Source organism: Asterias rubens, chromosome 20 (genome assembly GCF_902459465.1).
Source record: "Asterias rubens chromosome 20, eAstRub1.3, whole genome shotgun sequence".
Taxonomy (NCBI): domain Eukaryota; kingdom Metazoa; phylum Echinodermata; class Asteroidea; order Forcipulatida; family Asteriidae; genus Asterias; species Asterias rubens.
The window spans coordinates 855,063-879,032 of NC_047081.1; the positions used below are offsets into that span (position 1 = coordinate 855,063).

General features: G+C 41.0%; 1 protein-coding gene across 3 annotated transcripts; it reads left to right on the forward strand.

The window, feature by feature from the left end:
• The first annotated feature begins 111 nt into the window (after window positions 1–111).
• On the forward strand, window positions 112–21,482 carry LOC117303867 (rho GTPase-activating protein 25-like). Of its 3 annotated transcripts, XM_033788265.1 has the most exons (9): window positions 112–164; window positions 891–1,105; window positions 2,248–2,446; window positions 9,493–9,784; window positions 16,072–16,125; window positions 16,719–16,826; window positions 18,672–18,804; window positions 19,187–20,690; window positions 21,095–21,482. In XM_033788265.1, the coding sequence occupies exons 4-9, from the start codon at window positions 9,541–9,543 to the stop codon at window positions 21,179–21,181; spliced, it is 2,130 nt and encodes a 709-aa protein (XP_033644156.1). In that variant the 5' UTR covers window positions 112–164; window positions 891–1,105; window positions 2,248–2,446; window positions 9,493–9,540; the 3' UTR covers window positions 21,182–21,482. The 3 variants fall into 3 exon arrangements, with proteins under 3 accessions (XP_033644156.1, XP_033644158.1, XP_033644157.1); XM_033788267.1 differs by lacking the exon at window positions 16,072–16,125; XM_033788266.1 differs by lacking the exons at window positions 112–164; window positions 891–1,105; window positions 2,248–2,446 and adding an exon at window positions 9,034–9,099.
• The last annotated feature ends 2,488 nt before the right edge of the window (window positions 21,483–23,970 follow it).

Below are 23,970 nucleotides of genomic sequence, written 5' to 3' on the forward strand. Positions count from 1 at the left end.
TTTCATTTATATTTTAACAAGGCATTACGTCATCCTTTTTGGAAGGCGCTATTTTTACTGAGCTGCTACCAACTATAGAGGGCGCTAGACCAATATTGCGGTAAATTAAAAACGGACTCGGCGTGTGTAATGTCAATGCTAGTCACCTCATAAACGAGCCAAAGGTATGTATCATTTCCCCCTTATTAGGTAAAATGCGAAAAAATTTATGTGGAAGTAAAACTAAGCTAGCGTTATAGACCACATTATTGTACAAAATATAGCAAATTTGGGGAAGAAAACGTTAAATAACACCAAATGAATCAACCAACCAAAATCTTAAAAAATGGTGTTCAATTTCACACGCAACACAGTCGCGCATGCGCACGGTCCTGCAGTTCATAATGTCGTCTGCTATTGCTAATAATTTTTCCCAGTGAAGACTAGCCGCAACTTGCTCTTTTGACTTTTCATCTCTGTTGGCTTAATTTTTAAGGTTGATATTTTTAAAGGGAAAGGACAGTAATGGCATGACTCCATGAGATGATGAGTAAAATAAATACTTAAGTTTATTTAAACAAAACTGGGCCTTCTCAATCTCTGGGGCCGATTTCACAAAGCAATACAATTCATCACAAGACAAATTTTCAGTATCACCATAGTGATTTGTATTGTGACATCACACTTTACTAAGCAACTGTGATTGATTTGCAGTTACGATCAATTTTATTTAGATCTTTGTGAAATCGGCCCCTGGTCTGGGCCGAGCTTGGCCAAATCAAATTCAAATTAAAAGCCCATATAATCCATGTGTAATGAACTGTATAAAAATTTCTGTCTTGAAACTTTCAAGACAGAAAGAAAGCCTTATCCTTTGTGTTATTTCACTCTTTTTCTATTCTATTTTCTAGGATTGGGTAGCGCTGTTGTGACATAAAAAGTCTGACTCTGAAGACTAGCTTGAACTAGGAAGGCAGGGTCTAAGATAGAAATAACGATAAGAGTGGACCATAATTTATGAAGTTGTGTGAATGTGAATAACAAATATGGCACAGATAGAACAGTCAGTTTGTCAGCTTCAGTTCCATGAAGACTGGATGGAGAAACGTCCACCAAGACTCAAGCTGTAGGTATTTTGGACGCTATGATTGTAACATTTTAAGACCTTGCCCACCCACTAGGTAGCAGTCTAGCAACTCCGCTGCCTAAATAGGCTATTGCGGTTGGGGGTCCAATTTCATAGAGTTAGGCACAAAAAGTAGCTAAGCACAACAACCTTATGCTTACCAGAGCCCCATTTCATAGAGCTGCATTCAAGCATGCCTAACAATTTTCTGCTTGGCCAAAAAATATGCAGGATACAGTCACAATGTTACATATTTTGACTGGTAACCCTAATCTGGTAAGCATAATGCTGTTGTGCTTAGCTACTAGTTGTGCTTAAGCAGCTCTATGAAACTAGGCTCAGATTAAGACTACTACTAGCCAAAAAGTTTTAGAAATGTAAAAAATTGTCTTCCTGCATGGCCCTTGTCCCTCGAGGCCCTTCCACCATTCTACATTACAATGCATACCTGGGCTTGAACTCTTGCCCCTTCTTGTCCTTTTCCTTCGTGGGCACCAGGGTGCACGTGTACTCCAGATTCTAATATGAGACCTAACCTTCTGAGCTGAGTATCCTGGTAGGATGTCAGTAAGTGCCACTGCACTGCAGAGGAGTCCAAACTGTGCTAAGCTAACCCATCTTACAACTGTCTGATATTTACAAAGATCGATCTAGTCTGATTATGATGTGATATTAATAACTATGTCCAACCTATCCCATTGTACACATTCTAAATGGAACCTACTTATCGAAATGGATTGGGGGAGGAGTTGGGGGGGAGGGGGCAGTTACACCATGTCTGCCCTCATGTGCCAATGACTTGAAACCCCTCTCATCGTGTGATGACAGTCTGTTCATAGCGTACAATCTGCTACCCTTGCATGCCTGTAGCTCATTATTAGAGTGAACGATTGGTCATAACGTGTCATATCCTCTCCCCTCAATGACTCGAGAGACACACATACAACCCCCCACCTCCCCCCTCCCTCTTGAAACACAACAGTATCCATTTACACACATCTATAGACACACACTCGCTGAGTCTAAAGCCACAATGGTATGACTCCTTCATACTCAAGCCTCAACTTTTTTTTCTCTTTGACAAACTTGTTCCACCGATTCCAAGCGGATCATAAATTCAACGTTTTTGGTTTATTTTTAAGGACCTCAAATCTACGAACAAATCTGTGCTACACAGTTAGTAAACTGTCACTGGCAATTCCATGGGATCTGTGCAGTCAAGAGCTATTTGGTCGATCACAATGATATACTTGCCGTTTTGATGTATTCACACTCTTTAACATCATCCTCTGGGGCTGTGTGATTCTGACGACTCTCTTGGAGACTGGAAACGAAAGCTTGGTGAGTATGCAAAAGTGATTAATGATGTGGTTTTGGAATGTCTAGGTAGCATCTTCATTGTATTGTCTTGCGTAATTATCAGCGTTGAAAGCCGGCAGAGCTGAGGCACTGCTTGGCCTGGGAGTGGAAGAGCTAGTTCTGAAACCTTTTTATTTTGATGGACAGGGCAGTCCTTTGATGGACAGGGCGGCCCCTTGATGGAAGGGGCAGTTTTTGCTAGATGGTCAGCTGTCAGTCAGGTACCACTCTGTGCTTATCCTGGACCCTGGGGAGTGATGTACAGTGGGCCTGTAGTCGAGGGTCACTGGAACAATTAAGTAATTAAACATGAGGTTTGAGATCACAGTGTTGAGTGTGCATCAGTTGGGACTTGTAAGATATTGATGTCAGGCTTTAAAGTCCAAGACAAAGGATTAGAACTGTCATCTTGTTACAGTTTCTTTATTTGTGCACAACATGGACGTTAAACCCATGTTTGTATGAGGAAGACTGGCTATTGCCAGCTTGGTGTTAACATCCCTTGTGGGAGTTTGCTGAGCTCTCTTGATGAGAAGATCATCTATACAAACAAACTGTGATGTTTCCGTCAGCCAAATCATTGATAATTTATCATCCCTTCTGTCGGGAAGATATGTTTTGTGAAGATATGATTTGGTTTGAACATTGTGCATGCAAATATCCAGGGTTTGACTGGCCAACAGGACCATCTCAAAAGTATCTAAACATTTTAAGTGCTGTGTTTTGGACTTCTTAGTTTTTAACCATTCGGCGGCTTGAGCCAAGGCTAGCATTTATAAGCATGGTACCCTATTGGTTGAATGTTCAGCTGGTTAGTCTTCGTCACAAGTCACAGCCAACTGATAAAGTCAAGCTATATCGCTTTGAACTTTAGAGAGCTGTCTCACTGTTGCTCTCTATCCCTAATCTGCATTAAAAATATTTGAGCAAATCACCAGGGTCCAATTTCATTTAAAGCCTATACACACAAAATTGTGCTAAGCACAGATAGTATTGCTTTAGCAGAAACAGTTTACCAGCCAAGTTTGCATTGCTGTCGCTGGTGCCCCACTCAATTTTTGCTTAGCAAAGAAATTTGTCCAGCGCTATTTTCTGCTAAACAACTTTGTGAAATTTGGCCCAGGTCAGCTTTTAATTGGAAACTGTAGCTTGAGCGTGTGTGTGTGACAGGGGGAAATTATTCTGAGCAGCCATACGGCAGTGTCCGGTCATTTTTTCCCAGGGTTGTGAAGAAAAAAGTATGTCTTGAAGGAGTTTACTTACTGAGACAGTCTCCCACCCATTGTGCCATTTTCTATTGTAGAAATCTCAAAACATACAAGGTGTCACTCTGAAATAGAAACTGAATGCAATACTCGTACAGAGGTTTTGAGTTGCATGTCCGATTAAGAGAGGTCCATTACTTGCTTCTTTCGTTTTTTTCTCTTCCCGTTTTGTTCACCCCGTATTTGTTTTAATTTCTCATGTGCCCTGTGAGCTGCCACAGTTTATTTCCAGTATAATTTTTGAACTGACTTTAACAGGTGAAAATCTTGATGATTCACAGCTTTTATTTTTTACCCCTGTCGTCCTCTCAAAACAAGGCACTTGGAAATCATAGTTTGGGGATCATCTCTAGAGAGAAGTTGCTTATTTTTATTTTGACTAATCCACGATTCGTCTTGATTGTTTAGTTGTAAATCAGTGAGCCTTTGAGGGGTTTGGGTACTGGTGACTCAAAAGGGGGACCAGGGGGAAAGTAGGGAGGGACATATCCCAGAAAAGTAGGGCGCTTACAAGAACGTCATGGAGTCCACAAAACATTCTGTCAATGTTCCACTTGTCATTTGTTTTACTTGGGCTTTTTCCAAACCTCTGATAGGCTCTGTTTCTGGTTCCTTCCTCTGTTGTTCAAAAGACGCCCAGGCGCTCCTCTGCTTAACACTATGGTGGGTAAAGACTAAAGGTCGACAAATTGTCGGTCGCGCGATGGTCGTGCGATGGAAATCTTGACGCGCGATCATAAAAAGACACAGTTTTTAGGCCTCAGTCTTAGAGGATTGCGCGTAAGATTTCCATCGCGCGACCATCGCGCGACCGGCTATAAGCCGGCCTTAACACTTTGGTGGGTATAAAGCAGATAAAACAGGGGGCCAAATGTAAACTGGGTGTCCTAAACATACCCAGACACCCCTCTCCCTAACACATAGTGGGTACAGCAGATAAAACAGCGGCACTAAATTTACAACAGGGTGTCCCGACGACACCCAGACACCCCTCTTGGTGGGTACAGTACGCTCAGGGTTCACAGGAAACTCATGAATGTGACATTTTTCCAGAGTTCATCGAGGACAGATAACCTTTTAACGGCCCAGAGACTAGATTCAGTTAGTCATGAAGGGGGCACCTAAATGTATCTCTAGAGAGAAGAGACTCATCGCCAAGTTGCCTCGGCGTAATCGTGCCACGGCCTTAACACATGTACCTCGACGACTCCAAAAATAAACCATGTCCGAACTCTGGTATGTTGTAAAGAGGGGGGAGGGCTTTAGTTTAATTGGAGCTGGCGGGGAGATGATGATGTTGCCATGGCGATGTGTTGCTCTGCTGGGTTACCCTGGGGAAAATGAGCTGGACTTTTAAAATATCGCAGACATCTTGTTTTTCCTGAAGGAGTTATCTGAGTGTGTCTTGAGATATTGGGGAGGTGGTTTACACCATCAAGATTTGTTGGCGCAAGATTTTTTAAAGGTGCAGGAGCTTTGAAACTTAAATTGGTGATACATGTCAAGGTTTGTAGCTAGAATTTCACAAGATTCTTTTTTGATGAGCTTATATTATGCCTTCACAGGTTTGATATTTCAGGCACATTTTGGTTGTCATAAAATGCGGATGCTGGTCATTAACAATTACAAGCTTTGTCCTTGCATTCAGCCAACCAGATTTTTTATCTTACAACCAGATGGTCATGCACCCCTGGAAAGACTACAAAGTATCGGTCCTTTAAAGAAAACTACAGGATTTGTGACTATGAAGAGAAATAGTTGATTTGGTTCCAATCCGGAAGCTCACAAATGTAACTGCACCTTTAAGCTTTGATTTACAAATAGGTTTTGTTTTACAAGTAACAACTGAACAAAGGGAAGTGATACTGGCCTACCCAGGAAATTGTCATTACACTGGAAACAAGCTTGATTGTTCGAGTGATTACATTTATATATTTGTATAATATCAAAACGACAACTGGGCGTATAGTAGTGTCATCAAACTATTTGTGCAGAGCCCTTGTTCCTGTGAAATCATTGATATTTTATAAAACATTTACATTTTTACACAGATCATCAAAACGAAGCCGAGACATTTCTGATTTTTTTTCTTGTCAATTGGTGTTGTCAGACTACTTAGGCTGCCCAAAAAGGGCACCTAGGCCAGGAGCAGTGTCCATAAGCACAGAAAGGGCACCTAGGCCAGGAGCAGTGTCCATAAGCACAGAAAGCAGCTAAGCACTACAAAACTATGCTTCCAGAAAAAGGTTACCAGCCTTAGTACCATGTCACATGTAAAATCTGCAACTGGTAGAACCTGCTTATTGCTAAGCAAAAAACTTTAAAAGCTACATTTTCTGCTTAAAAGCAACTCTATGGAAGCTTGTAGCAAAACAACTTGCTAAGCACACATAAATCTTGCCTAAAAGGAAACTGGTTAGCAGCCAAAACTCCATAAAGTTTACGTTTTTGAAACTGGTGCCCCACTCATTTTATGCTTAGCAAAAGAAATTTGCTTAGCAATATTTTCTGCTTAATTATACTCAGGTCATTAGATGTTATGACTGCCATGTCCTCCATTGCAACCATGTAACTTCCAATCTTGACTTTCCTGAGTGAATTAACTTGCGGTTTTTCTCCTGTTAATTAAAACTAAAAAAAATTCAGTAATTGATCATGACTTTTAATTGGACAGTTGGTACTTAGCATACCAGTTTACGTCCAATCACAAGGCTTCTTTGATTGATTCGGTAGTTTCTACCAAGGGTATGCAGTCAGAGGGGTGAGTAAACATTAACCACAGTGCTTCACACCCCGGGACGATGACTTGCATTTTGATTGGCCACATCAATGACTTCCAGACAATCCCTTCAAGTTGATTGGCCGTCGATTACGTAACCAAACACATGTGGTGGAACACCAAGGGTTTTGTGGGTTTTTCTCCCCAATCCAATCGAGGATTTTGGGTTGATGGATGACTAACAAACGCTGACCACAATGATGCATCCTGAGCAGCGAGGGAATGGTAGTCACGGCCGCTCCTTATGGTTGACACCCTCCTGATCGAGCATAAAACCGTGTAAACCCAATCAAACTGACCATTACCGCCGCCCCCAATGGACTAAGAACAGGTCACCCATCAATTGGCTGCAGTTTTCAGAGGACGGACAGCTTAATGTCAGAGCAAATCACTTCTGAGAGATAAATTTCAAACTTGTTTTGGACGGACTTGCTGTTGAATTTGTTACAGCCGGTTTGGATAGTCATCAAAGTTGATATTTAAATTGCTACATATGACACATTGCGTTGACAGAATACATCAGGTAGATTGATGTGGCACGTAAGTTAAAGAGAACAAAGCTTGACATTTCTAACCTTGAATTTCTAACCTTTTTGCAGATATTCCAAAGCTCTTTTTAAAATAATAATAATAGCGCATCAGGCCTCGAAATAATCCACGGCACCCACGGCTTTATGTCCCATCCGAAGGAAACACAAGTGTCATGACTTGGACTCGAACCCACACTCTGCTGATCAGAAACACTAGAGTTCGAGTCCAGTGCTCTTGACCTCTCGGACAAGACACAGCATGGTGTGGCTAAGGTTGATGACAAGGGTCAGCGACCATTGGTGTATAAAACGCATTTTTTAAGACTTGCTTTTACTTGAACTTCACAAAAAGCCACAAAGGTCACTGCCCTGTGTCACTTGAAAATGTGCCCCTAAACTTTTGTATTTTCTAATTGAATTACTTTTTTTCTGCTCTAATAGAAAGTAAAGTTTGTTCAATAAGTCAGTTCCACTTGTGGTTTCTAACTTGACATTAAGGTGTTCCGTTACAGCCGCTTCCCAGATTGTATTGAAACCCAGGCGTGATCCTTGGCTTTAGGGCGTTTAAGGTTGAATGACTTCTGTCTTGAGCCCCCATTCCTTAAGATATTGACAAAAACAGGAAAACCACCAATATATAGGACTCAATGTTGATAGAGCACCAGCACATAATTCTGGAGGTTGTAGGCTCAAATCCTGCTTTTGTGAATATTTCCTTTTTCCCCAAAAACTAGAAAGTAAACTCCTCACCTGGGTTAGGCCACATCCAAACCGAATTGCCAGCTACAGCTACGGCTACGACTGCTGTTAAGGGTGCCATCAATGCATGATAAACTGGAAATCTAGCCATAGCCGTAACTGTAGCCACCAATGTGGACATGACAGATTACATAATTTACAAAACTCAAATGAATCACGTCCACTTTCTGAAGCTTCTTAAGCTTGATTGTCGACGACGATTGCCAAACAGCTGTTTCATCCATTTGTTGTTGTTTTGTTTTTTATTGAGGGTAGAATGTGGAAACAAAACTTGTTGAGCCTTGATAAGTGGTATGTTGGTTCTGTGAATGTGAAGCGGGGCCTGGAACTGGTTTAAAGATAATAGGCAGACTGTTTAAGGTACCCTCACTGTGTACGTTTTGCAATTTCTTGGGACTGTCTCGGCCTGCAACCAGTTCACTGTGAAATTCAGTTTGGCCCAAAGCCAGTAATTTGTTCACTTGGCCAGTCCCCCAAACAACCGAGCAAATCTTGCAGTCTTGTTTTTTTGCAAACACATACTTATGAAATTTTGCTAACATATTCTTAATCTATTTAATTCCAAATATCATCCTTTAAATTCAGCAAATATTTAAAAAGAAGAAAACATTTTCATTCCTTGTAATTGGAAGTAATGTTTTCATTGCATATTCTTTGATAAATAATCTCTGATGAGGCCTCCTGGACAACCATTTTTTATTCGTACTTTTTAAAGGAAATTTCCTTCCAGTACAGTGGAAACTGATTTGATTTCCTCTTTCAAATAAAGCATGGTATGTTTCCCAGCTGTTTGAGCAATCCGCTGGTGATGCATCTTTAAGGTCCAAGTCTCGATTGACTCATAAACTGACTTTCCTTTCGATGGAGCGGGGGGGGGGGGGGGGTTGTGATCAGCCTTGAGTCCTGAACAGCTAGGATATGCCAGGATTAGTCGTTGGTCACTTCTACGATTAGAAATGAGCTTCCAATGACTTGACATTGATAAAGGGAGCCCCACCTGTGTGTATTTGTGGTTACAGCGTCGAGTCGTGTGGTTGGGGATCTCAGAGCCCTCCTAGTGGATTGTACTCCGTGCTTTTTTATCTCTCGAAGGAAAACTATACTCAATGTCGACTTGACTTGGACGTTTCTTTGTGGTTGGTGAATCAATTTGATGGTGTATTTAAAGTCAGTGTCATGAAGACGGCGCCAGTTGTTCTTTGTCAGAGTGGTAGTGGCTTGTCTTAGGAGTGTCTTGTTAAATTTCGCTCAAGCGCCAAACTGTGGTAGTTTTCATTAGACAAAACATTGGAAAGACACAAGGTAAGACTGTAGGCGAATATTTGTTTGTTCCAGTCTTTTGAGTTGGATTGGTTCTTTAAGCTAGAGTCTTGTTGGCATAAATAGTTTAAAGGTAAAGTTTGGGTTTTTGGAACTGCTAGATTGGTTAAATCCTATATGAATGTGTACAGTAAAACCAACCTGTGAACATTTCATTTCAAAAGTTGCATGCTTGATACATCGCTGAAAATCCGGGGCAGTTGTGTCATGGAAATGATTCTCAAAATGCTTTACACTATCGAGCTGCCATACCAAAAAAGTTTGTATTGCCGTACCTTTCCTTTTAGACCTACTTGTAAATTAAGTGCAAGGTTTACCTCTTTTAAAAACTATATTTGACAATTTTTTTTTCATCATCTTTTTCCCCCGTTGCAGTGATGAAATAAACTGATCATCTCCCTCCTACAATCCTTGACTCCAACCATGACCGACTTAAGACGATTTATGTGTCAAGACACGAACTATAGTGGCTGGTTAATGAACCGGTCCTCACATGGACTCAATATCTTCCGTCACTGGCATCGGAGTTGGTTCATCTTAGCTGATGGCCACCTTCATTACTTCAAACACCAGGGCAGTATACCGCTGCATGGCTGCCGGCTGACCTCACGGACGAGTAACAATGGAGATAATGAGCCGCTCGGATACGTACTAGAAATACATCCAGGTAGGTTTCTCTTGGAATCTTTGAGCATCGTCTCTCGTCGAGCGAGAGAAATTGGGGGGGGCAACAGCCACATTAAATGCAAAAAACTAATATAATCTAGTGCAGAGATGTTTTTTTAACTAGTAACTAGTATCTTGTTTTGACCCTCACACCGATGTGTTTTTTGCACTATAATACTCAGTACTTTCAAAAGTTCTGTAAAAACATGGGATTCGAACCCATGACCTGTGCATTGCTAGAGCAGATATCTCACCACTAGACCATCTAGCTAGCCCGATGGCTAGGGACAGTTCAAATCCTATATGTTAGCAGCGGGCGGGTATGTGTCACTTCTCAAATTACCCCCCCCCCCCTACAAACTCCCTAACTACCCTCCAACCAGGACCCTTGTTTTACCCCTCTTAACCTTGACATTACATTGACATTTCATTCCATCATTCCACTTCACTCCTAATAAAATCAAACACCATTTCACAAAATTCTTTGCGGCTTTTGCGGTTACCACCTTGGTATTTCCCCGGTACCCAACATTCCCCTTGACATGACCACCAACGTCCGAGCCACATTCTCAGACCTCACCCCCGGCTTCCTCCAGAACCCAGATCTCGCATCCGTGCAAGAGTGCAAAGCGGTATCCTGTATTTGTGGCTGGGGTTATTTCCCCTGGGGATGAGGGTGAACTCTAGACGGTGCCCCGCAGCGGTTATCGTGGAGAGTATGTTATGGCGATACATTGAGGGAAACCTAGGAATTCTAGTGCACGAGTCTGTCAGCCCACTTTTTTGTGGGCCGGGTCAAAGCATCAGGCCTTTAACTTTTTTCCACTTTTGTTTTCTTCCATTTTCTACCAGTATTTATGAAGGTTGGTCGAAAGAGAGAATCACAGACCTTTTTTATTTATTTTCTAATAGGGTTTGGGACTAAAATAATTAAATAAAAGGGTAAAAAAGACCTGAAAATGTTGATATAAGATAAATTGTTTGAATTGCCTCTAGCTACATGTACCTGCCAAGCTCGTAGGACTATACTAGTGGGTAAAACATTTGCTCTAGAGTTGCAAAAGTCATAGGTTTGAACCTCACCCAAGTAATATGTCTTCCTGGTGGATCATTTTTCACAGGACTTGAGAAAAGAATTGAGTTACAGTTCTTGGTGCACATCTGTGTGAAGATTTGTTTTTACAGTTTTTGTTACGTTTTTATTTGGATCATACAAATTTTCTTCTAACAACATTTTTGTTTCTGCTTTTGGGAGGGTGGGGGATACTTATCTGACTCATTTTTTATTTCTCGGTTTAAGTACTTGGCTGTTCCAGTCACCATGTCAAAGTATGTGGGGGTGGCTTGCCCGTAGGAATGGTGTTGGATCCAGCTTGTAGCTGCTCATAGAAACGGTCAGAAATGTTGAAAGATAATCATCAAGCAAACTTTGTGTTGGGGGGGGGATGACATTGAACCTGATGTATTATACCTCATTTTCCGAGTGCTTTAATAGTTTAAAGGTTGGCCCCATTTTCGTAGCTTAAAAAGCAGACAATATATCTCAATTGCTTAACAATTTGCTGCTACAACTTACAAGCAGAAATAGAGCAGGATATACCCAGTCAGAACTCGTACTTGTCACACACGGCCCTGGTAACCTTATTCTGGTAAGCATTATTTTGTTGCGCTAAGCTATGTGCTTAAGCAACTCTCTGAAATTGGGTCCTGTTCTGTTGAGAACAGTTTGAGATTACCACCTGTTCCAATAGAGCTAGCTTTGTCGTAATGCAAGGGAAATGCCAGATAATCTTCCCCTACCCCTTTTGCAGGATTTTCATTAAACAACCGCCTTCCACACATTGTCCACACCTCCTAGCCCAGACTCAAACCCCCTAGTCTCTCTATTTCCCAATACCGTACCCTGTTTACAAAACAAACCAGAGCTCCCCTTTCGACACGAGGAGGAAGTGTCAGGTAATTAGAGGAAATATCTAGTCATCATGGAGCTTTCTTGTCATCATATAACGACAGCGTTTGACACTGACTAAGAAAACTCTCTCTCTCTACTTCTTTGAGAGGGTCTAAGGAATGTTTCCTCAGTCCAGGAGAGCGATTGCACTTTTCTCTTGTGACATACGGACGGACCAAAGGTGGACCAAAGGGAAGTCGCATATTTAATGGTTATCTGTGGCCTACAATTCAAAATGTTGTAATGTGATCAGAGGGGGAAGCAAAACCTCTTGCAAATTGTTTCAAATGTTGTGAAAGTTCTTGCATGCTGTGTCTGGTCCTTGGTTGATTGACTCGCACTGTATCATCCCGGTAAAGAGCAAGGCATACCAAGAGTTCTAGCTTCAAAATTTGTTGAAAATTCAAAAACAGAGTGTCCAAAGAGTTGACAGTAACTCCTCTGGCTTATCGCTCTTGCTAATCTCGGTTAACATTCATCATTTGGTAAACTAATTCTTCTTATTTTATCATTGCATTATTCAGGATTATCTTGGGTTTTTAAATGTCTATGAGATGGATTACAAGTGCTACTGGTTTACAATTTAAACTGTTTAAATCTCAGTTAACTTTCATCATCAGATTCTATCTCTGCATTCTTCAAGATTTGGATCTTTAAAGTTTTTGTCAGAGGATTACGTCATGGGCAAATGGTGGCAAGTAGTTTATTTACTTGTGGTTTTGAAAATTAAATCGTTACAGATACATTAGTAAAAGAAAATCGTCAGGTTATCATTGTTGTGTTCTTTATACTTGGTTGGAAGTTTCATTTGTGATTAAGTCATGAAATTTCATGACATTTGTGTCTCACAAGTCATTAACTACTTGCGGTCTCTAACCATTAAGCGATTAAATCTCACTTAATTGTCATTTCATTAGTAAACTGTTTCTTCAGCTTCTATCGTCTCAGTTTCACTTGCTCTCGTTTAACGGATTAAGCCTGCAGTGTGACTAAGTATGACTCCCTCATCGTGATAGTATCTCACTTTAAAATAATTGCCCCCATCTGTATTGTTGGACTCTTGACTGTGTTATAACTAGAACCGTCCCAACGTACACATTAAAAACCTAAACTAGATCGTGTCTCGGACCAACTAAAAAAAAGCTTGAGTTCGAGCACAGATTCCATCTGTTGTTAATGGTTTGAGTTTAGATTTGGAAAAAGATACAAGGTATTTTTTTATAATCTTGTACACTGGTGACCTCCGAAGCCCTAAGGTATTTTTATGACCAGACAGGAGGTCAAACAATGGTTCTCAATCTGACCTTTTAAAAGTTTCAAAGGTTAAGATTTTTGTTGATGCTCTTTTTTACCAGATACTGAGAGGTAATGTTGGTCTGCTAGTTTGCATTTTGGGGAGGGAGGGGGGGGGGAATCAGGAAATGTTTTGTATAATATTCTGATTAAAGCCTATACAGTAGATCAGCCCTTGAACTCAGTAAGTTTGTTTACTTTTTGTTTTAGATCATATTTGATACAGTTCACCAAAATTAATTTGTTCATTACATAATTGCTGTCCCTATTTCTTATAGTACATTTTACAATAATGTATCAATGCGTTTTACATTAGTGCCCTGGAATTTGGACCTTTATCATGTTTATAGAAATGCTATAAAAAAAAGGTTGCCAACATTATTACACAATTTCTGTGTGAATTGCTCTTATTTCTTTCACAATACTTCTGAGATAAAATACATGTACAGGAGAAATTACAAAATAAAATAGTCAAGATTCCCAGAAATGTCTATGAACTAGTTTACATCTTGGCTGAGATACTTGGCAACCTTGCCAGCTGACGCATCTTTCCAGAAAATTCTTGAGCAATGAATTTTAGTTTATAATGAAGCATGTAATGTGCGGTAAATGCGCCGCACCTGTTCGAGAATGTTACCAAACTTCCTGGTCGTCACGGCCCTGCGCTATAATTTACTATCAAATTCCACGCCCTTTCCTGTCCTACTTGTTTTTCAAACGAGAAATATTGCGAAAAAGGGTTGTAATGGTGGCAAGTTTAGACAGAGTTCCTTGTGAATACACTATGATTCATATCATATGAGATGTATGACAATATTTTCAGGGACACACCAAGGAGTAAAAAAATAGTTGGGTGTGCGCCATCATTCAAACATGCATTAATGCGATGGCCTAATTCCATAAAGCTATTAAGCACAGAAATTTGCTAATACAGCAATGTCTTGCCTAGCAGATTTGGCATGGCGTGTCATAGCTGACCAGCTTTTAAGAGCAGAGGACGTGTTTAGTCCCGGTTGTTGCATATATTTGTCTTTGAGCAAGATACTTTACCATAATGGCTTTGTTTGATGGGACATTAAGCCGTAGGTCCCATGTACATGTACTAGAATTGGCAGTGCACATAAAAGTGTTTAAACACACTTGTAAGTAAAATGTTGCTCAAAATGCCTTATCTAACCATGTAAGGTTTTATTGCCATTAATTATAAGAGTGATTACTAAACAGACACCTTCTCTTAAAAAACATTTAAATGCAACTGAAAACCCTTATATGTTTCCATTGAGGTTTATTAAGCTGAAGGGAATGTGAAGTTAAAACCCTCGGATCGATTAAACGCTCATCAGAGATTAAGAGATAATTATTCGCATCGGGCAATAAAAGCTGAGTCAATCTAAGGCAGCCGCATGAATAAGTAGAAAATGCGTAGAGATACTGAAGATCGCTGAGTCAATATTTGCGGTGGGAGTCCTTAAACAGGTGTGTCTTGAACGAGGCAGTCTTTGGTGAATGTTCGGAGTCGCGTGTAGCGACAACCTGTTTGAGTCTCCTGGAGAGATAAGACTTTAAGAAGATGAGTCGCAGAAACTGCTGTCTTGGATGAAATACTGCAGAAGTCTTAAGTGGTAATTTGTGGTAAAGTCATGCAGGGCTACTTTCAAAAAGACTGTTGCGATATGTTTAAAATGCCAAACCATCAGGAACCAGATCTATGTAGATGTACTTTCATAGTTTAGAAGCGTTACACCCAAAGGGGTCAGGGGACTTCATCCTCTAGACCAAGGGAAGACCTAGGCCCACTTCCTTCGTTTCTTATTCATGGCGATGTAGAGAGACTAGTTATGTAATACCAGAAGGTTCAGGGGGGTCATCCTCTAGACCAAGGCCTGGCTACCCATTTGCAAGATGAAAAACGATTATCAATTTCAAACCTTAAATATTCACGCAACTTCGCAATATTTCTTGAGTTATAGTGGTGAACAACTATTAAATACGAAATAAATGTTGCGCAAGTGGTTGACATCCGTCGTTTCAGAAAAGTTTCAGGAAATTGGCGGCTGATGTTGTTTCCTCCACTTTGATAGTGTTCCAGACGGAAATATTTCTCTAGAAGATTATCTTCACGATTACCTTTTGGAGTTTTTTCTTATTAAGATTGGTCAATTTATACACGATCGCTAATCCTACACTTTACCTTTAAGATTTGAATAAACGCTGAAGAAGTATCATCTGTCTTAATCCAAGTCGATGGCAGATTCAAAACAGTCGCCCCCCCCCCCCACCATCCCTGCCAAAAACCGCAAATATTTAATCATCTTCCAGACACCTTCTAAGTGTCAAATCTGACAGCAACTTAAGACATCTGGGTACAGAGTGCTTGTTGTCCCCGTGTTCCAGGGTGGGCCACGAGGGCCATGAGGGCCATAACTACATGAATTGACTCAGACGTACGTCATGAGTGTGAACATTGCCCCCCTTGAGTTTGATGTCCTTGCGTTCAAGTTATAGACAATGCTCAAATTAAGGAGGACTGGCGTTCATTAAGGGAGAGGGCCACTTCCATACGTACGTCCCACCCCCGCATTCAGATGGAGATCCACTTAACTGCCACACCCAAATGAAAAACATGTATCCGGGTTTATTGTTACTTAACCACGGTTTTCTCCTTGCACAAACAAGCACGTGAAATCCTGAAAGTGTTGCGTAAATCCAGTGTATCAAAAAATAAACCTCAAGGGAAACTGACTCTGTAGATTTCAAGTAATTTTTAAAAAGGCTTTCCAGCCCTTATGTTGGTGGTCTTCCTATTTGTTAAAATCTTTGTTCGGGGTGCCATTCAGAAGCCATTCAACCGATAACTGCTGTGTAGCAAGGGATCACACCTAAATTATGATACAACCTGGGAAGTGGCAGCCAGGGGATCACCTTAAGAAGATGCGACTTTTTATTTCAGATTTCCAATATTAAACCGCAAGGCTGTTGCTGTTGGGCTCCTATGCTTTGCTACTAGTTCAGGACTTAATTATTTATTTGTTTTTATTTAACAGAACGCAAAGCTCCAACCAAAAGAGGAACACCAAATGAAAAACATAATTCAGATTGTGAGTATAATTTTGATAATTTTGGGGACCTTGGAGTGATTGTAGGATGGCAGGTTCAAGGATTTTTACAAGGGTGGGGTCACAAGAAAGGGTCCCAAGAAACGTGGGACACTGGACAGTACAATAATTAACACTAAGTACATTTTGAAGAATTTAACAACCAATGCTTTAAGTGAGCAAGGGACCCTTGCTAAATTGCTCTAGTGTGAAGCGGCTTTTCTTGAAATGTGAGCCCTGCCCCATGCAATACAAAACATCCCTTAAGTGTCATGTCTGTTTTTATTGAGATATTTTAGACCCAACTCTCAGCCAAAAAGAATAAAGAGATAAGTATCATGATGGAAACCTTCCAACAAGGTCGGGTCATGCTGTCTAAATAAAGGTCATCACAGGAAAGGTTGGGTGATACTGTTTTCTGAGGCAATTTACTGGTCGAGCGTAAGTCAAAGCCGAAGCCAGAGTCAAAGCCGAAGCCCAAGGCTTTAAAAAGCTCTGGTGTTTTTATGAACACTCATCTCAGTACTACCTATATGTATAAAGTGTTTTGAATGAGAAATGTAAGTTATTTTTATTTTGCTCCTTGTTCTCTTCAGCCAAGAAAGGTGGTAGTCACGGCTCACCGTCAAAACCCTTCTTGGTGTGTTCCTCGACGCTGATGGAACTAGAGCACTGGCAGAGAGAGATACGAAGAGTCCGAGGAGGTGAGCAGGTTGTTTTCTTGATAACTGAACATTAAACTAACCCCAGGAATAAGCCAGCAGATTCATATATTTTTGACAATATATATATTTTTTTTTATATGAATAATCAGTTTCAAACCGATTAGTAAAAATTCAATCTGAAATTCAATTTTGATTCCCCATAATCATTCTAATGCCTTTTTTCAACAAAGCACCAAGACTCTGGATTTCACTTCCTGAAGACCTCGGAGCAAATGCACAACATCACTCTCTTCCAGTAGAAACTTAAAACACACTTGTTCACACTTGTTCATGCTTGCTTTCTCAACAATTTGAGAGTATCTTAACTTAACTTAAGCTTCTACTAGACCGGAGCTCTAAAAATGGTTTACAGAAAGTGCACCTTACAAATGCTGTATTAGTTTTAATTATCAAAGCAAATAATTATGGTATTGCCTTTTTTGACTGATAATAGAAAAGGTGCCTTTGCCAAAACTAAACCTAAACCTGCTTTGTGCTGAGTATGACACGTTGGTCACGTACTGTCCCCTAACATTGCTGAATCACAGTCAGCCTTCGGACACCTCATACTCTTGCGTAAATATTTAAAGGGGTGACACAGAATCCGTAATCCGACATCAGGATGAAAAAGCAATCAGGCCAAATTGGCAATTACGCTTACATGTACAGCTGCGAATGTTGCTTTTTTTGAGATATCGCTCAAAATCCAGAGCTCTTCTTTCCACGCAGAAAAAAAAATCCGTGATTGGAATACACAATCTGAGAAAGTAGCGCTTCTCAGATTCAAATTTCGGGGCATTTAAACTGATATCGTTTTTTCATCACCACATTACTTCAAAGTGAAATGATTCTCAAAATGCTCAAAAAACCAAGTTTGTATTGCTATTACATAGTACCAAACATATACCTTTTTCTTTTTTAAGCTTGGAAATATTTCAATTAAGTAATTCCCTTACAGGTTTTTTTCCTGATCGGTGGTAAAATCCTGATTCTACACAAACACATATCATACAGAGGCACATAATTATCGTGTTTTCTTCATCTGATCTTGATGAATTGATTGCTTCAAAAGAATGCATGACTTTGCAACACACTAGCGGAAGTTTTTACTATAAGAACAAATAAGCACAAGGTTAAAAATCTGTTTACTGATGTTTGGCGGACAACATCTGACACTACCTTTAAGTCAGCCTGAGCCATCCCAGACAAAGCCCACAGGAGACCCAAAACACACTGGAAATGCTCACCGAGGCCTGGCTGGTCTCGATAGCGGAGAAAAAGGAAAAAACTCCGGAGGAAAGTTCAGTGGAAATGTCAAACAATTCATAGAAGTCACTTCAATGACTCACATTTGATTTCTTTATGCCTACTGCTACTTGGCCCTATTTCTTAAAGCTGTTTAGAAACAACTTTCTTTACTAAGCAAAAATTGCTCAGGCACCAGTTGCAACAATGCAAACTTTGTTGCATTTTGGCTTTTACCCAGTTTCTGCTTAGCAATTTTGTTCTGTGCTTAACACATTTTTGTACTTACAGGCTTTATAAAACTAGGCCCTGGTATTTCAACCGTCTTTAAAGCTCTATGTCATCTAAACTGGTTCCCTGTTCTTGTACCCTTCAAGGGTATAGGCAAGTTGCTTTTACCAACTGAAGGTTTCATTGGTTGAGACTGTGCTGGCATGCGGGCACATGTACGGAAATCGCATTGCTCTCTAAATCCAGCAGGAAGAATATCTAGTGGCGCCTCGGTGGTTGTTTAACACCCATACCATTCACTTGATCATTACTTTGAACATCCAAACCACCCTTAACTCTAAATGGAATCTTATTTGTCTTCCTTTCTAGGTGTTTTCGGCCAGAGTTTAGAAGACACCATTATTAATGAGAGTGACTCCTGTACAAAGGTCATCCCGACGGTTGTAGAGCTGTGTGTCAATTACATTAGGAATAACGGACTGAGAGAGGAAGGCATCTTCAGGTAGGGTTTGTTTGATTGTTTGTTTGTTCATTGTTGGGGTGTTTGTTTGTTTTTGTTTGTCTGTCTGTTAAGATAATCTCCCGTCAAGGGAACTCGACAAACTCCCACAAGGGGATAAAAACACCAAGCAAGCAAAAGCAAATCTCTCTCACATGCAAACATTGGTTTAACGTCTATGATTATGAATTGCACAAATCAAGAATTTTGTGACTCAGTAACTAGACGACAATACTAAGTCTAGTCATTGACCTAGCTTGGTAGGATTCAAGCCCCAATCCTTTTGATTGCAAGTCCTGCAGTCTAACCACTGAACAAATAGTTTTGCCCTTTTGCTGGTTGTAACAAGTATGATTGCTAAAACTCTACGTTTTTCTAACTATAGATTGAACGGACGCAGTTGTCTGGTGCAAGAGCTTCAAGATGCTTTTGACAAAGGGGAAAGACCCAGCTTTGACGAGGCAAACGCAGGGATCCACACCATTGCCTCACTGCTGAAGCGTTACTTCCAGCTTCTCCCGGAGCCTATCATCCCATGGCGCCATTGTAAATATTTCATCCCCGTCATGCAGTACCTCCAAGAGAACGAAGATGAAGGTCGACACAAGCTGATCATCCAGCTGGCCCTCCTTCCCCGCATAAACTACAACCTTCTTAAGTATCTCTGTCAGTTCCTGCACGACGTCCATCGCCAGGAGGCCTTCAATAAGATGGGACTTGGTAACCTAGCTAATATCTTCGCTCCGCATATCTTACGGCCGAAGCACGCCCAAGGGGCCTTCTTGCTCGGAAGCACAGCTCTCAGCTTAAGACTCGTGCACTACCTGATCAACCATCAGGACAAGTTGTTCCCACCGACGAGTGATATACTGATGGACTATGAGGTCATTGAAGCCCCACCTTCTTCGGCATCGCCGATGTCTAGCTTCGACTCGACAGGGAGCTTGTATGAGAGGGCGAGCTCCTGTGAGTACGAAGTCGAGATCATTCCAAGATTTCAGGAAAATGGGAAGGATTGGCGAGGAGGTGACGGGCAGGAGAAGAAACACAGCAGGATTCAGAAGACAGAGAGCTGTAATTACGAGTTGGAACTCTTTGGGGAGGAGTACGGCACCCCGGCAGATGTGAACAGTATCTATGAGAACTTAGATCTCTCCAGTGGACCCTCATTAATTGAATCCCTGAAGAATCGCATCTCGGAAATGCCGAATAAACCGCCCTCGCAGAATGAGCAGAAAGCAAAGCGGTACGGCGTGTCATATCGTGATCCCGCTTCGTTCGGCGTTATTGCAAACGGACCGCGACGTCACTCCAGCGATAACCCCCACAGCGGTAAGGTGAATGGGTCGGACGGACCGATGTTGCGTGGAAAGAAACATAAGTTTCAGAATGGAGACGTTCACAGCCAGGTGCAGTCCACCTATCAGAATGTGAAATCCTTAGCGATTGCCATCAAGGAGCAATCACCAGACACCTGTAATGGGGCCAACGCCTACCAGAACCCAAACCCACTTCATACTGCTTTGATTCGGGACCTTAAAGCGGCTACCACAAGCGAGGATGACTATCTCCAGCCGATATTCGTCAAGCAATCTACAAGGACCAATGGGGAGGCCCTAAAACCCCCGCCCAAGACCGCTGTCAAGACGGTCTTTAACAGTGACACAACGAAACCTAGACAAAACCAGGTGCAACGATCAGGCACCAACGAGATGAACGGTAAGCCCTCTACGAGTGCAAAACCTATACCAAGTGGGGATACAATGGCGCCCTCGCAAGGGTTGAGAGCACGGTTACGACAGAAAGAGGAAGAGATTGGTAGACAGCAGAAAACATTGGATAAAATCAAGAAAGAGCGGGAATCACTAAGAGTCAAGTTGTGCGCTGAGGTTAGTTTTTCTTTATTGTCATTATTTTTTTTATTTTTTTTCAGACCAAATTCTCAAAGAGGCATTCAAGATGAGGGCTGAAAAGTAAGGGTGGAGAGAAATATCTTCTTAAGTGGGAGAGCATCTCAAAAGTCGGACATGCTCTTGATACAGGGGACAATCCCTTGGGCATACTTTGGCAATCTAGTGGACTGTCGGAATATTCTGCGGGATCTTGACATTGTGCCAAACCTTAGGAATACCAACAACTCGAATATTCCGATGTTCCTGCCCTGAAATGTACAAGTTCACTCAAAGAAACAAGCTGGCATGGTATTAGGATATTGTTTTGGAACAAACAATGGGGCTTAAGAACTCAACATGTGAGACTCAAGTATTTCCATTTCATCTTTTATCTATTCTAGGAGGCAGCCCGTAACTCAACAGAGGAGCGGAATCGTCAGTTGCAGCTGGAGATTGACAGCCTCAAGAGACGTCTTGGGATCAGATGAGGCTCCTCAGCAGCATCATCGTCTCATTCTCATCATCTTCAGAAATACTCATCACCTCTCAAGTTCTTGTAAGAAAAACTTCTTTACTTAAGGGAAGGTAAAAATTTGGTAATCACTCTTAAAGTTAATGGCGAGAAAAACATTTGGTTTATACAAGCCAAAATTATAATTTCAGAATTGCACTATATGAGAGCCAATATTACTATTCGTAAACTGTAACTTAAGTAGGATTTGAAGGTTTTTGGTTAAACCATGTGGAAATCTTTGTTTGAGTAGTGTTTTTTCTGAAAAGAACAGGTGGTTAACTGGTATGCTCTGATCGTCTTCCATTCTTGTTGGAACGATCAGAACATACTGATCAAAACGTTGAGTCGTTAACCATCGGTTCTTTTCAGAACCAACACTCCTCATAAAGAGATTTCCACATGGTGTTACCGCAAACCTCTCTTAGTTAAACTGTTACTTGTACGCCTACGTTTCGCTCTCCAATATGTCCACTCCGCCACAGCTGTTTAAATCACAATGTTTTGATTGTGAGAGTTTGTATCTGGTTGCGATGTTAACCAGGACAGAAGATAACAGGAAAGCCCCTAGTAATCTCAACCTATGAGTGAGGGCGGTTAACTCCATGCAGTATGAGAGGTGTCATCAGCAGATTGCCTCCCCATCAATCATAAGTGCTTATAATCGGAGCTGATTTTAAGCTCTGATGCTTGTGTGGTTTTATTGATGGGTGTGAAATGATCAGTAGTGGGAGGTTGACAAGGTCAGCAAATGAGGTGGGGGAGGGGGTTATGGACTGTTGCTCAACACAGAGTACGCTTTGCTGACCACTGTTATCGTGCTTAACACCAGGGCCCTATTTCATATTAAGCTGTTAAGCAGAAAATACAGCTTTGCAAATTTGCTAAGAAACAAATGAGTAGGGCACCAGTTGAAACAATGTAAACTGTATGGAACTTTGGCTGATAATAACCAGTTTCTGTGAAGCAAGGTTTTTCTGTGCTTAGCAAGTTGTTATGCTCAAAGGTTTTTATGAATTTGGGCCCTGAGCACAATTTCATAGAGCTGCTTAAGCATAAAATATTGCTTAAAAAGTTTCTAATAAGCAGAAATTAGCAGGATACCAGTCACAGATTGCACATGAGCAGTGTCATTTTGGCGGCTTGTACTTAAGCACAATTTTGTTGGGCGTAGCTACTTTTTCTACTTAACTATCTCTATGAAATTTGGTCCTTTACCTAAATTTATTTTCATAAAGCTGTTAAGCAGAAAATACGGTTTGACAAATTGCATAGCAGAGTATTCTTTAACTTGGTTTGAGGCTGAATAAATGCAGGTTTTTCATCTTTGTGGGTTTTTCTAACCCGAGGGCAAGATTAACCCTTGGCTTTACCCCACCACACCCCTCTCTGATTGAATTAGGAGAAACAATTACACCCAGTTGCCCAAAAGGCCACAAGGCTCTACTGCACAGAATCCCTGAGCTATTCCAATAAGGCCAGTCAAAAAGAAATACTTGTAGGCTGTGCCGTTAAAACTGGCGGGCTGTGTCATTTCACTTGAAACCAAACTTGCGCTCAAAGAAAACCCAAACAAAGCAAACAAAGAAACAACACAAAATCCGTAAAAAGTAAAACCATAAGCAACCTCGTTTAAGATAGAAGCGAAAATAGAACCAGCTGTTGTACCAACCAAACCTCTGGTATGAATTCAAAACAAAATGTTTTTAAACAACCTGACGTTTGGACCATACCAGAGTCTTTCTGGAGTTAAGATTGAATGAAATTTACTGACACCTTCACCAGATGGTGTCTGTAGATAGTTGAAACTTCTCCGAATTCTTGGCAGTGTTTTTTCTTTTTTTCAGACTGATTAATCCAAGGTGCATTCACTTAATGGGAAAGATCACTATCAGATTTAAACCGTCTCCAACCCCTATTTCCTGTCCAAGTAAAGACGGATTTGTAGTCAAATGTAGATGTCGAGGGGGTGAACAAATGACGACAGTTTTAAAGTAAAAACATCCAGAAAAGTTGAGCTCAATTCAATTGGGAAGAATCATTCTCTGTGAATTTCATAGGCATGAAATTCACCTCGCTTTTGTCAATTAGGACTACAGATATCTTTAGAGGGATTGATTTGATGTCATTCACAGCGGCGGTGTGTCCCTGTCGTATTTTATGCACATATCCTGTGTTACTGTTTATGTTGATGACATGGTTTGTCACATGACCTGTTTCAATTTACATTTTAATGAATATTCATAATATTTATATCAACTTGGTGACTTGTTTAGTGACTATAATTGTAACTGTCACATTTAGTGAAGTGACTCCGCCCCCCTGAATCTATCCAAACGCACGTAGCCCCACATGGTGTTTTTTTCAGAAGTGGAGTTAACTGGGTGATTGGGAGTCCAGGTGCCAGTCCAAAACGCCTCAACTCCGTTGGCATGGTAACATCCATCAAACCGGGGGAAAAACAAAGAATATCATAGTTACTCATGTACACGTTGACAGTAAAACTTGATAACAGTTTTCGTCAAATGTTAGAAGGGGGAGGGTTTGTGAGTCATTTTGTAGAATGTTCGACGAACGACGTTGTGTCGTTGGGCTGTGTTAGATTAAAGGAAGACCCTTGTGGGTTTTAGTGACTCATTGTTGGTCTGCAGAGACAATGCCAACCTGACACATTCACTGTTGGTCCTTCACTCATGGGTTTACTAGACAATCTTTAAAGGGATGGTACATCATTGTTTGCTGGAAGAGTACATTCATTCCAAACTC

Excerpts from the sequence above, each read along its gene's own strand:
- LOC117303867 (XM_033788265.1), top strand. The coding sequence starts at position 9,541 with ATGACCGACTTAAGACGATTTATGTGTCAAGACACGAACTATAGTGGC. Across the intron at positions 16,126-16,718 it reads TGAAAAACATAATTCAGATT|CCAAGAAAGGTGGTAGTCAC; the intron begins GTGAGTATAATT and ends TGTTCTCTTCAG. Across the intron at positions 18,805-19,186 it reads AGAGAGGAAGGCATCTTCAG|ATTGAACGGACGCAGTTGTC; the intron begins GTAGGGTTTGTT and ends TTCTAACTATAG.